This window comes from Plectropomus leopardus, chromosome 18 (genome assembly GCF_008729295.1).
Source record: "Plectropomus leopardus isolate mb chromosome 18, YSFRI_Pleo_2.0, whole genome shotgun sequence".
Classification (NCBI taxonomy): Eukaryota; Metazoa; Chordata; class Actinopteri; order Perciformes; family Serranidae; genus Plectropomus; species Plectropomus leopardus.
Genome location: NC_056480.1, coordinates 21,527,748 through 21,541,826, shown reverse-complemented (window position 1 = coordinate 21,541,826; position 14,079 = coordinate 21,527,748). Strand labels below are relative to the sequence as shown.

Below are 14,079 nucleotides of genomic sequence, written 5' to 3'. Positions count from 1 at the left end.
CTTGTGTTTTGTCCCTTCAGGCAATGGACGACAGTAAGCCATGGGCCCTGATTTCAAATGTGGAGGAACAAGGTCATTTTAAAGAGTTCGTCGACATATTGAAACAACACTTCCAAATCATGTGCCATAAAGAATTGCTTCAAAACCCTCATCTGCATGGTCCGAAAATCCAGGCCATATTAATGTGGTGTGCCCTCCCTGCAGCCAAGCCTTCGCTGCTCAGTTTGCTTCCCTCGTTGAAGGTGATCGCCAACGGTGGAGTGGGCGTCGACCACCTGGATGTGCCGTACATATCCAGTCTGGGAGTGAAAGTTACCAACACACCCGGTGTGGTGAGCAACGCCACTGCAGATATGGCGATGGGTCTGCTTCTGGCATCAGCAGCACGCAACATCGTTAAAGGTGAGTTAGGACCAAAAATTTTTTAAAGGGCTTTAAAATCCAAATGACAGCATTTATTGTAAGACTCTCAAGGTCAAAGGTTAACTGAATCCTTACAATTACAAAATCAGGACTTACGGGTTTTTACACTGATTTGAGAGCAAGTCTGACCAAAACTAAAATGTAATTTGCTCAGTGTTTGTTGCTGATGGCAAAACAAGGGGATGTATAACATTTTAAAGAACAATCTTCAGCCTATTTTGATACATGAAACAGTGCCCGTTACTATTAGTGTGTTGACTCTAAATAAGTTTTCAATTCTTAACCTTTCCAAACTCCAAAAGCACGTAATTTTAGTGCGACCGACCGCCGCCAAGAAAATGATTAAAACTTGCTGTAAACCATCTCCTTTTTAGATGTAATATACATGGAGTTTCAACAGTTTGAATATATGGCGCTAATAAGAAAACATGAAATGCCTTCTGAAATACTGCTGAATCTTTGAAAGAAATGTTATTATGTAAACCCTTTTTGAAACCTGAGTGATTTGGCTTTATTTCTTTTAATAACTTTTGAGGTAATGAGAAACTTCACAAGAAATTACCCCAAATTAGCAAGGAATTAGTAAAACGTTAGAAGAAAATCATCTGAAAATTAGCACAGAAAAAAAAGAAATATAGATTAAAAAAAAAACCAAACAAACAGAGAAGCCCACAGAAAAAGGCTTGAAAAAACTGCTAAAATTGTAAATGTAATTTACTTTAAATCTACAATTATAATAAATTTAGAAAATTATTGTTTATATATTTTTACTAATTATTTTTAAAATATTTTTCTCTCTGTCTCTCTTTTTCATCTGTCTTTAAAAAATATATATGACCAGGTTGTTTGTTGCACTTTTTAGTCATGTTTTCAATTTTTGTTAAAATAATGATGAAAATAATCAAAATATCTGATCATAAAAAATGACACTCCTCAATGTGGCAGTGGCCTTAAAAAGGAAACAAATAATAAAACCTTCAGTTTTTCAGAGGAAATTTCTCTTTTGCATAGGGCACCAAATAGCTGTTATCTCCAACATCACTGACCAGTCACAATGCCCGATGGGAGCTGAAGTCACAGGGTCGACTCTGGGGATTATTGGAATGGGACACATTGGCCTCAAAATCGCTCAAAGAGGCAAAGGATTTGACATGAAGATCCTGTATCACAACAGGAACAGGAGGTAAAGGTTTGGTAGTTATATTTTTCTCATAATTTGGGTTTTTACAAATCTGAGAGAACACGGCAGTAAGTAATGTGTGATCAGTGTGATGAGCCTCTTTAACATCATAACTAGATATTTAAAACAATCAGTTAATGAGGCAATTTCAGTGCTCAGCTTCTGCTTTTCTCTGTGCTACCCAGGAGCGTTGAGGATGAGCAGGCGGTTGGGGCGAGTTACCGTGAGAACATGGACGACCTGCTGAAAGAGTCAGACTTTGTTGTGCTGGCGGTCAACCTGACCCCTGAAACCACAGGACTGATCAGCCACAGAGAGCTGGCCCTCATGAAACCCATGGCAACGCTGGTCAACATCAGCAGAGGTGAGAAGAACATGTTTCCTTGACTTTAATTATCTCAGTTAAAGAATTACAAAAGTTAAAGCAAAGTCATTCTGAAACACTGATGTTTAATTTTTAACTTTTCATGCCTCAGGTCGGGTTGTGGACCAAGATGCTTTAGTCAAAGCTCTGCAGTCGGGGACAATTCGTGCGGCGGCATTGGACGTGACCGACCCTGAACCATTACCAAGGTCTCGCCACACTACACTCTTTAATCCTTTGAAAGCTGGAATAACATCCCTTCCTTGTGCTTCTTTCAGATGCCTTTCACAAATATTTAAACCTTTAAAACCTGAGAAAAAATGGTGAGATTATTTTAACTTTTTTAAATAAAAATAACACGGAAAAAAGGCAATGAGCAACTTGGCAAGAAATGTCCCACAAACTGGGGCAAAAGGGAAATTGTCTTTAAATTGTCTGAAAAAGTATATTAATAATGATGTTATTATATTAATATATATTTAGATTATGTTCCAAAAAAAATAATCATAGCAGTTTCTTGAGATCATTTTTCTTGTTTTTTTTTTTTACTTTTGTCTTTCTTTTCTTATTTTTAGGTAATAGGTTTGTAACTTATAATTTTAGTTTAGTTTTATTTGTTTGCACATCAATAGATATAAAAAAGCCAGGGAAAAAAAATCAAAAAGTTTAAACATGGTGCAGAAGTTAGACACTAAAAGTAGCACATAGAGATACCTCCCCTTTCAAATAACCATAATCATTAATAAAAATAAAAAGATAATATAAAATATTGCATAGGTGATCAAAATTTAAAGACTAAACAGTTCCTAAGTTGATAAAAATGTGCAAATGACAAAAAAGTTTGTATTTACAAACTGAGATGCTTTACAAATTAATCAATAAAGCGTTGAGTCTTTGCAAATTAGAGCCCTTTTTAAAAAAATGATCATGTAGATGCTGATTGTAGTGATGAAAGCAGGTTATTCCCATGTTGACCCTGTTGGGTCATTTCTTTTTAAGCTGCTCCTCCTCCAGTGATCTTGAAAGAAATCAAAACAGCATGCTCAGTTTTCAAAAGGTTTATGTTAAAGGGAATGACAGGAGGGTTTTGGGGAGGTGAGCAGGGGTTTCGGCAGAGGGGGTTAGGGTGTTGTCAAGAGGTGGAGGGTTTGGGCTGAAGGGGAAAAATCTGAGAATGAGAGCGCCTCTCTTGGTGAGGCAGGTGTAAGTCTCAGGCAGGCAAAAAAACAAGCAATCTAGATTTTCTGGCAAACAGGCGATCGAAACAGTGTAGGAGCAACAGTGCTGTTAGAACTGGAGCTTGACGCAGAGTATTAGCAGTGGAGACGAGCGGGTTTGATTGGGTCCTGGTGTGCTGATTGCAGATGGTGATCAGGTGTGCTGTGAGCAGGAGAGTGAGAGAGGACGAGGGGGGAAGGGAAAATGAGGAGACTGAACTGGCACTGTAACCCTTTGAAGCCTGAAAGTCAGTTTTCTTCTGCTGTGTTCAGGTGCCTTTCACAAGCATGTAAACCTTGACAAGAAAGAAAATGGCCTGAAAAATGGCTTTAAAAGGGGAAAGCAAGAATAATTAGAAAGCTCTCAAATAACAAGGTTAAAATGTCAAGAAAACTATATTTTTATTCAATGTTATCATTATTTCTTTTATTATTGCTATTTTTAAATTTTCTTCACTTATTTCATCTCTTATAATTTCTGCACATTATCTTGTCTGTAACTGTACTGTTCATTACGTATTGTCCATCATCTGGCTTGAGTTAATGTTTTCACCCATGCAATGTTATGTGAGCCTTTTTATTTTGTTATTCTTCAGAGCAAGTGAGTGATTTCTCTAAAATTATGAAGGTTGCTAATTTCTTGTTAAGTTGCTCATTTTTCTTTTCATGTTCTTTCCATGGTTACATAGTTATACAAAAAAATCAAGCCAATCTGCTCAGGTTTCAAAGATAATATGATCAAAATCAGTGTCATTTAGTCTTTTAAAAAAAAGATACAAATGTGTTTCTTTTGGGGTCAAGGCTGCTTTTTGTATTTCTATTAAATTATTATCTATTTGTCTTTAAAGCTGCACCAGTGGCAGTGTTTTGTATGGATCAAATGACTTGTTATAATGTGAAAGATGCCACATGTAGTTATAAAGACTTAGACAATTATTTCCTTACAGCTCTGTACAGTTCTGTGATGTTTTTAGTATGTTTTAGCTCGTTGTTTTTTGTTTTTTTTTCTCTTTACATCAAAGTTTTCAGCTGACAGCTCTCTAACAATAGTTTAAAAAAACAGAAGTTATCTTTCATCAACACTCAGCCAACTCCTCTTCTTCATCTTGTGCAGGGATCATCCTCTCCTTGGTCTTCCTAATGTGGTGATCACCCCCCACACTGGCACCGACACTTACACCACAATAAGAAAGATGGTGGAGAGGATGGTAGAAAACGCCGTGGCTGCAGTGAACGGCCAATCTATCCCCAATGAAGTCAAACCAAAATGACTTTAGTTACGGTGACCTCATCCGTCTGCAGTTAGGAGTGCTTTCCAATTGTGTGATGAATTAACCTTTTAGATTGTTCTGTCTAAGAATCTGCACCAGTAACTGTCATTAACACGTTCATTACTGTTACAATAAGATAACTAATGCATCAAATGCATTTTGTTGTGCAACACGATGTTTTGGATTGGCAATAAATAAAGGTTGAAATGTTTTTTATTACAAAAATAGTTGGATATGAAATTACAGAATGATTTTAACATTTAATGTAACTTTACATCTTTGTATGTTGCATTAAAATACAAACTTAATATACTGTTGCACTAACTTAAACAAATAAAGCTACCTCAAATTTTGTACCTCGCAGTCTTCTCTTTAAAACTAGTCCATTCTCTTGCTGTCATTTAAAAAAAAACATTTTATATGCATTTTAACATTTTAAGTCACATGTCTTTTATCATATAGTTGTATCCATATTGTTGTCACTAGACTTGTGTTATAGTAATTTCTACCTCGGTGCATTCCCACTGGCAGGGGATTTGCTCAATTTAAGTCACACTTAATGCACATTTTATGCAAGGTTATGCATGTTGCGCCAGTGTTTCATAGTCTTTTGCTGATCATTTGCAGAAGGAATAAATGTTCTGGTAATATCATAGTATACACTATCACCTCAATGTTGATTTTCTCTCATCAGTCTTTTTGTATATATTTTTTATGACAGGGCAATCAATTTTTTAACACTGTGGAGGACTTTATCAATCTACAACTCCTCTGACTCAACCCTCCAGGTGGGGAACAGGATTTTTTTTTTTTTTTTAACTTTTCAGTTTAACTGATCATTTTGAAGCATTTTGAAACAAAAATTTTGGATTAGGGGTTTTCAAAGTTTTGATGACCGAGTGACATTTTAGGAACTTAGCATATGATTGCAGGTTCCACAGGAAAATTGCAGAAACTGACTTTTTTGACATATTATACTATTACATTTCAATTACTTTTTAAAGCATACTGTACTCCCCTTAATATCTATATATTGTGATTACCTTGTGTGAAAATTACTTTAATTTCAAATGATATTTGTAATGGAAGTAGTAGTTTAGTGGCACTGGAAATGAATTGTCGATCTTTACTACGTGCGAAATCTTTGCGGAGTTGCAGTGTGGCCATCAAAGTGCCTGATCAAAATAAACTCCTCAAACACTACTTCACATTTATATCCTAACAGGGAAATAAAGACGGATAAACACAGATCTAGACAGCCGGCACAAACGTTTACTAAACATTTTTCCCGAAATTTACCTTCGCATACATATTTTTAAAAAGGCATTTTACAGCAGGTGCTGCAGCCGCTGAATCATCAATAATCGACGCGCGTCAGAGCCAGAAGGTCCTCACAAGCAGGCATGAAAACAGAAGTGAAAACTGCCGGGAGAATATTATTTTAGATAAAATATTTGATTTAAATCTCATATTTTTAGCCTGTTTGACCCCGCGTGTCTGCCAGCTAAACGGCACCATGTTTATGTCTTCACAAAACTCCCCACCCTCCTTCAAAGATTTCACCCTCGTCGTGGTGAGTGACGCATCTGGAGTTTGACACAAAAATATTCGTCTGTCTTTTAAAATGTGTTTTTATGATCATAGTCTGAGGTTATTACTAATGAGTAAGCGCTTCAGCAAGTTTTGTAGCAATACCAGCCAAGTCCAGGTACTGAGATTAAAAAAAGAAGAAGAAATTTAGATTTAGAAGAAGTATTTAGACCCCTTTTCTTTTTTTTCTAACTCATATTTTATTGATTTTCTCATTTAAACAACACAATACATATAGAACATAGTGTCAGTGAAATCACTTTCAGTCTTTATGATGTTTTTTGTAGACAGTGCATTTTTCCCATCTGCTTTCGCATAATGATTGTTGCAGTTTTATAATATGCGTGAGTCTCTCCATAACGTGTATCTCATCAGTGATTTCCATCCACTTCTTCCGAGTAGGGGGGTCTTCTTTATGCCATTTCCTTGTGATGGCTTTTTTTGAAGCCGCCAGTAAAATCTTGATCAGATACCAGTCTTTGTCTTGGATGCTTTCTCGAGTTACGTTTCCCAAGTATGATGATGCTCTAATCCATATTCCCTAAGCTTTTGATTTCTCTTTTTTCAATTACTGTGTCTAATATATTTAGGCCCGTATTTGCCCATTGTTTAAATTTCTGGTTCAGAGTCCCTGGCTTGAAATTAGTGTCATAGGCCATCCAATTCAAAACTTTTATCTCATTTTCCAATCTGTACTTCCTTACTACTTTGAACCAAATCTCCAAGGTGAATTTGGTGATTGGATCCAGCTTTCCTTCTTTTTGTTTGAAGATATTTCTATTAGCAATCATACTCTGCACATGACAGTTCTCTATATTTAACTCTTCCATCTTCTCAATGGAGGCTCCTTGAATCCGGTTCTCCTTGAATCCGGTTCTCCTCCTCGTTGTCTCTCACTGAACGACGATTCCACGCTTCTCCATCTCTCTCGCTGCCTCCTGTGCACTGCTGTAGATTTTAGGGCCGTCTGACCAATGTATTTTAATCCTAGTCAGCGGAGTCTGGAACTTGATCCCCTTTTCTTTTAGCACCTTTTTTTATTTCTGCATATGCTTTGCGTTTTTGTACCACCTCGTTTGCATAGTCGTGGTCGAAAAATATAGGCTTGCCGTCTATTTTTATCCGCTTCTGCCATGCTTTCTTGAGTATCATTTCCTTCGTGAAAAGGATACGCTGCCATCTCTACCGCCGCTCACCGGAAGTCCTGTTTTAGACCCCTTTTCAAAGTAAAAGTACCAATGAAAGCCCTGCACAGTAAAAGTGAAAGTGTGAAGATTAAAAACAAACAAACAAAAAAAAAACTACGCAATGCGGAGAAACGGCACTTAAGCACCTCGGTACTTATAATATCAAATCTTAGATCATTAACACTCATGCATTTACATTCATGTGTTACCCTTTAACAATTTTATGTGGGACTGCAACTAATTATTATTTACATTATGGGCTGATATTATTTTTTTCAACTATTAGATTATTAGTTTGGTTCGTGTCAGAAATAACTGCAAATGTCCGTCACCAAGAGCTCAGTAGACAAGTAAAGACAACAAATAATACAAATGAGAAGCTATAGCCATGAAATTTTTTTTTGTTTTTTTTGCACAGAGAAGACTGAAGCATTTGATCAAAATAGTTGCTAATTACACTTCATTGATAGTACATATTTTGTGCTATAATTATTATTACTCAATACATATTATCATTATTGCACTATATATGTATATAGATAGACAGATAGATAAACTTTTGTGTTTGTTTCTATTTAAAATTTGTACTGAACAAAAATATAAATGCAGCACTTTTGTCGCAGGTTTAGGTTAAAGATCTAAGATGTTTTTCATGCAGTCCATAGACATGTCTCTCAAATTTTGGTTGCAGTTTTGTTGAAATCCTTGTCAGTGAGCACCTCTCCTTGTGCGACATAATCCATCTAACTGACGGGCGCAGCAAATCAAGATGCTGATTAAATAGCGTCACTGCTGCACAGGTGTGCCTTGGTCTGGTCACAATAAACAGAATCTCTAAAACATGCAGTTTGATCACACATGCTACAGACGTCTCAAGTTTTAGGGTGTGTGTCATTGGCATGCTGACTGCAGGAATGAACTAACTGTTCATTTCACTGCCATCCACTGCCATCCATGGTCTTTACCTGCAAGATCGTCTGAAACCAGCCACCGGAACAGCAGATGCAATAATTTGTTTAAACATCATATAATTTGTGCAAAAACTGTAAGAAACTTACCAGGAAAGCTCATCTGCATGCGCGTCATCCTCCCCAGGGTCTTGACTTGGCAGCAGGTTGTGGTTGTGAGGCTGACTGGGTGTAAAATTCAGCCAAATTCAGGGAAATGACATTGTAGACGTCTTATTATGATGAAATGGACATTCAGTTTGTTTGCAACAGCTCTGGTGGACATTCCTGCAGTCTGCATGCCAATGACACACTCAGTCAAAATGTGAAACATCTGTGGCATTGTGCGATAAAACTGTGCAGAGTTTTTAGAGTGTCCTTTATTGTGACTGTCCCAAGGCAAACCCGTGTCGTAATGATGCTGTTTCATCACCATCTTGATTTGCCACACCTGTCAGGTGGATGGATTATGTTCTAAAAAGAGAAGTGCTCACTTACATGGATTTTAACTAATTTGTGACTAAGATTTGAGAGAAATATATCTATTGTGTGCCTGTACAAAGTCTAAGATTTTTAACACAGACCTATAAAAAAATGGAGCATAAACCAAAGTTTTGAATTTAAGTATTTGTTCAGTTTATGTTTGTTGTCTGTTGACCAATACACCAGGGTAAATTCCTGGCATGTGAAAACCTGCTTGAGAATAAACTGTACTCTGATGTGTTGTTGTTTATTCTCCCTGCAGCCAGCGGTGGCTGTTGGTAATGTGGGTCAGCTGGCTGTGGACCTCATCGTGTCTACTCTCAACATGAGCAGAGTGGGCTTCATACACACAGACTGTCTCATCCCGATGACTGGAAACAACCCGTACGCCACCTGCAAAGAAGACGCTGAGGAGCTGCACACCTCTGCAGAAGGTAGCGTCTCAGTCAGTGTGCACATTTCACCTGTGTAGTTAGTTTTTTATTAAACAGGCACCGGGGGCCTGTTCGAGCCACTTTGTAACCCCAGTCATCTGGTTCAAAGTCACGGATAAAAACAAAAGGCAACCAAGCATTTGCTGTTCGAGTCCTCCGACTTGAGACCTCCTGCCTGACAAGATCAGACGTGCTGAGCTGCTTGTCACAGCTCAAAAAACACACTTGTATAAAGCTGCTTTAAGTTCTTAATTTCGATTCCGCTTTTTATTATTATTTACCTAGGTTTTTTTTGTCTGTTTGTTTTGATTATGACTGTTTTCTGTAGTGTTTAACAGCCAATCAGAGTGCTTGATACAAAGTGCTTTTGCACAAAAACAAAAACATAATCGATTTTTTCTTTTTAACTATATTTGTAGTTGGCCCTGTAATTACTTGCTTTCCTAGGTGATCATTTCTCCTTTCCCCATGTCTTCCATTACTTTGCTTTATTTCATGAATGAACAGCACTCTGTAACCCTGCTTTTGAAAAGTGTTATACCAATAAACTTATTACTAATATTAAACTATTAAATTCTGCTAAAAAACTAATACTTTGTTGCCTCTGTGTCTCCTGTCAGCTGCTAATTAAATCATCAACTTTTTCTCACCTTCAGTTTACACAGCAGCAGAACTGAAGATAGCAGTTCTTCAAATCAGGGCGCCAATTATTCAGGTAAAACCACAGTTTTTTGCTTCAGCATGGCTTGAATCTTATTTTTTTTAATGATCCAAATTAGTGGGGTTTTTTTTTAAATATTTGGGGCCTACCTTCTATTTTTTTTAATCTGAGATATATTTTAAGAGAGCTTTAACTACATCTTTACTGTCTCCCATGACGTGTGTACTGTGGACCTAGAATGGAAATGGCTTTACTGTGTTTGTACAGGTTTCACATGGTCATGGAGAGCCTGGAAAAGTAATTGAATTTCACAATGTTATTTTCAAGACCTGTTAATGTCATGGAATTTGTAAAAAAATGTTGAAAGTTTTGTTGAAAGTCAGGAAATTTTCTTGTGTTTGATGAAATCAGTTGTTAGAGTAGCCTTTTTTGGATGACCCACATAATGTCTGGAGATAACGTGTTTAGAATGAAACTTCAGCATCGGCCCAAAATGAACGTCTTTTATGGCGATATAAGAGGCCGGCGAGGTGACACTTGATAATTGACTTTAAATAATTGAAATAGGTCAGATTTGGTTTTCGGCTATTGTCAGGACTGTCTCATCAAAGCCTGCTAAAGTGGAAGGAATTTTACAGTTTTGATTATAATTTCTTACATAAGAATAAATATGGCTTGTTTTACATGTAACTCAAGTTAGAGTAGTTTTATTGTTTTGCCCAATGATTGTGTACATTTTGAAAAGTGTTGTATTTTATATGCGTATTTGCCACCCATCACAGTTAGAGTAGGTGTAATATGTTAATGCTGCTAAAAGAGCAACTTGATGTTCTTAGCAATTTGGTGGAAAAACTTGAAAATATCGACGACAGCCATCTGTCAAAATGAGTTGTAAAAATATTGGCACATCAGTTATTCTCAATATTCCAATACCGCACACCCCTAATGATGTCACAAACGTATCCAATTAGATTGGAAAAGGTTGCCGTTAATTTTTTTACAAAATAATTGACATTTGAAGTAAAGTATACAATATAGCTCTGTTCATGTTTTACATTGTGATTTTTTTATTATTTTTTATTATTATTATTTTAGTATAGGTCCTTGAAAAGTCACAAAAAAGTTTGAAAGGGGTTTCAAATTTCAATTTTGTTTCAATTGCAGAAAAAATCCAAGAGGTTCCGTCAGCTGCTCGTGTCTTGGATCAAATCCAGCGGGTTCTCCAGGACTGTAGTTCTGTCCAGCAGCCACGCATACCAGCGGGACGACCAGCAGCTGCAGGGGTAATTAACCATTCAGTTCGCCGCTTTGTTTCTTTGCCTCTAAATCTCTTACTAACAAATATGTTCATGTCAGCACTCCTCTGAGGTACCTGGTCACTCCGTCCATGCTGAAGGTGAGTGCCGATGCGCTGGAGGAGCTCGGCTGGAGGGAGATGGAGCGAGTGTCGGCCTTCCCAGGACTGACGGACGCCAACGCAGAGCCTCACCTCTACATCCCTGGAGGAGGGATAACCAAAGGACTCTACACAGACAGGTACAGAGAGAGAGCTGACAGAACGCAACGGAAGAAATGACATGGACTATTTGTCTGTATTGTAATTTGTTAGTTAATCCTTTAAGCCCTCAGGGAAAATGGGAAAAAAGAAAGAAATGTTCTGCAAATTACAGGAAATTGGTAGATTGAGAAAATGATTTTTTAATAAGCTTGGGAAAAAATCCCCCCCAGTTCAGTTTTAAGCACACTACAACCCCCTCCACCCTTTTACGGTAATTTTCTTGTGCTTTTGCTTATTTTTGGGTCATTTCTTCCAAAGTTGCTCATTGCCTTTTAACCATGTTTTGAAAGAAATCAAGCCAATCTGATCTGGTTTAAAGGGTTCAGAAGTTAGGCTAATTTTAGAAGTTCTGATGACTCGTTTTGATGATCAGGTTAGGAAGTGCATATAAAGTTTGTAACTGCCCTCTGTCTATGAGACACGACTCATGGTTTTCCATACTTAATCATTTCCAGCAGCAAACAGCATGTTGAGTTAGTTATGTAGCATTCTGATAAAATGTACTCATTAAAAGCAGTCATAACTGTGCACCCGCTGTGTGTGTGCAGCCAGAAGCATGTAATGTGTGGTGACTGTAACCATGTCATAATTATGAAAAAGTTTGTTCTTTGGTGAATGCGTTGCCTTTTTGTACATATCTAACATACGGCGCAAAAAAATAACACCGAATCCCAACATCTAATGCCTCTGAAGCATCACACTCAGGTTATGTGATTTGACCTTTTATGTCATGTCACATAACAATTGTGTGCGTCTACTACTAGATGTCAACTTAAAGGGCTACTTCGCCCTGCAAAATGACCATTTGTGTAACAGTTGCTCATCACGTGTTACCTTGAATTTATGAAGAAAACGTTTTTTTTCTTGCATGCTTTCACAGACTCCAGATGTTGTGCAAGAGTGATCAATTACCTCTGATTGCATGTATGTTTTTTTTTTTAAGGACAGAGTCTTAGATATTGGATCATTCTGTAACAGACCTGTTTCTAAGTAAAATTGTTGCATGTTAGCCTATTTTGAAAACTTTGGGGAAACTGCCATAAACAGTGGAAAAGTATACCATTTTCTTTTTTTTTTTTAACACAACCCAGCTGTTATTTGCTTAAAGCAATTGATCACAACAGGCTTATATTTGGGACAGATGTCTATGTGGGACAGTCTTTTAATTCCTTTCACAAAAAAATGGTTATCTGCAAAGATGGGAAATACAATCAAATTATTCATTTAACCCTTTGAAACCTGTGCAAATTGGCCTTTTTCCCTCCAAAAAACATGGTAAGAAGTTAATGAGCAGCAAAAGAAGAAATGACCCAAGTACAAGAAAACTCCCTGAAAATTTGCCCCCAAAAAGAGAAAGCAAAACAAACAAAAAAGCAAGACATGACCTGAAAAAAAATCCTTAAAAATAATAATAATAATTTTGAATAAATTATTATGATTATTATGAACTGAATGTCAGTCAGACAAGGCCTCTGCAGGCCTTTAATTCTCAAAATGTGTCGCCACAGCGGGCTCATAAAAGGGACTTGACGTTTAATTGGGACGATTCTTTTATGTGAAGTTTACGATGTAGTGCTGTTGTATTTATTGAGCGTTATTTATGTTCAAAAGTATTCTTTCAAATGTGCTTTAAAAACTCCAGAATATCTTCAGTATGACCAAGACAAAGCAGCTGTTTTTATATGTCTGACCATGTGTGCTGCACGTTTTCAGTTGTGCAGAGGATATCCCGCTGGCCGTGCTGCTGCTCTTCTGTTCAGAAGGCGACAACATCCCAGACGCCTTCACTCTAGTCAACCACCTCAACGACTGGCTTCATCTGCTGGACGGTCCTGTAAGTGACAACCTTACACACCGTGAGGTTACAGAGCCGTCTTTCCTGTACTGTATGAAATCAGAATCGCTAAGAAAAGTCTTCTGTGGTAGTGGACAACATGCTTAGTTTGATTCAGTACAAATTGCTGTGTTCTACAATTTGATTTGCGATCATAAGTTTCTTATGATGTTTTTTCCCTGCTTCACATTTCAGAGCCAAACACCCAACAAATGGAAGATCCCGACTTCCTGGAGTCTTCTGTTTGGCAGCGGCATCCCTCCAGCACTGTTCTGATGCACATATATTAAGTTTTTGCGATTTTGAACACATGATTTCTGGGAAATACAGCAAAGACTATATGTATCATATTGAGTTTATATCTCCTTTAGTTTGATAATAATTTTTAGATATACAAACATTATTTCATTTACAGAAATTGACCCAAACATGCACTTCTAGAATACTATTTCCTAGTATTGCAGCATTTAAATGTTTTTTTTTTTTTTCAATAAAACATTGTGACAAAAATTCAGTGTGAATTTATCCAAAACCATAAAGACTGATGGTGTTACTCTCAGTGGGCCCTGCCTCCGCCTGCCTGACTGAAAGTGGTTGGCCAAGTGCCACACTGTATTCCAGGCAGTCCCGCCTCCCTGTAATTTGATTCCTTTTTTTTTTTTTTTTACAAACACGTTACAACAACTTACATAGTGCTAACAAGACAGCACTCTGATTCATCTGTGACCATAAATCGCTGTTTGCCAAGTTTGTGGTTTTCCTCTCTGTCTGCATCATTGTTTTGGGTGGTTTCTCTGTAGGACTGCTCGTGGGAGAGGAATGTCCTGACAGCATTTTTTTAAGAGGGAAGTTTCTAAAAAAAAAAAGGTTTGGCCCTGAAAAAGACACATCCATCATTCGAAAAATACTTCAGGCCTTAAAGGTAAATTC

The 14,079-nt window shown here is 37.3% G+C and overlaps 2 protein-coding genes across 2 annotated transcripts; both read left to right on the top strand.

Annotated features, from left to right (window-relative positions):
* The first annotated feature begins 17 nt into the window (after window positions 1-17).
* LOC121957899 (probable 2-ketogluconate reductase) lies at window positions 18-4,788 on the top strand. Its single transcript, XM_042506699.1, has 5 exons — window positions 18-402; window positions 1,435-1,606; window positions 1,789-1,967; window positions 2,080-2,176; window positions 4,299-4,788. The coding sequence occupies exons 1-5, from the start codon at window positions 24-26 to the stop codon at window positions 4,453-4,455; spliced, it is 984 nt and encodes a 327-aa protein (XP_042362633.1). The 5' UTR covers window positions 18-23; the 3' UTR covers window positions 4,456-4,788.
* Window positions 4,789-5,819: 1,031 nt separating this feature from the next.
* psmg2 (proteasome (prosome, macropain) assembly chaperone 2) lies at window positions 5,820-13,659 on the top strand. The gene is made up of 7 exons (XM_042506253.1): window positions 5,820-6,028; window positions 8,925-9,096; window positions 9,753-9,811; window positions 10,922-11,040; window positions 11,114-11,293; window positions 13,029-13,149; window positions 13,345-13,659. Exons 1-7 carry the CDS (start codon window positions 5,972-5,974, stop codon window positions 13,423-13,425), a joined length of 789 nt encoding a protein of 262 aa, XP_042362187.1. The 5' UTR covers window positions 5,820-5,971; the 3' UTR covers window positions 13,426-13,659.
* Window positions 13,660-14,079: the final 420 nt, after the last annotated feature.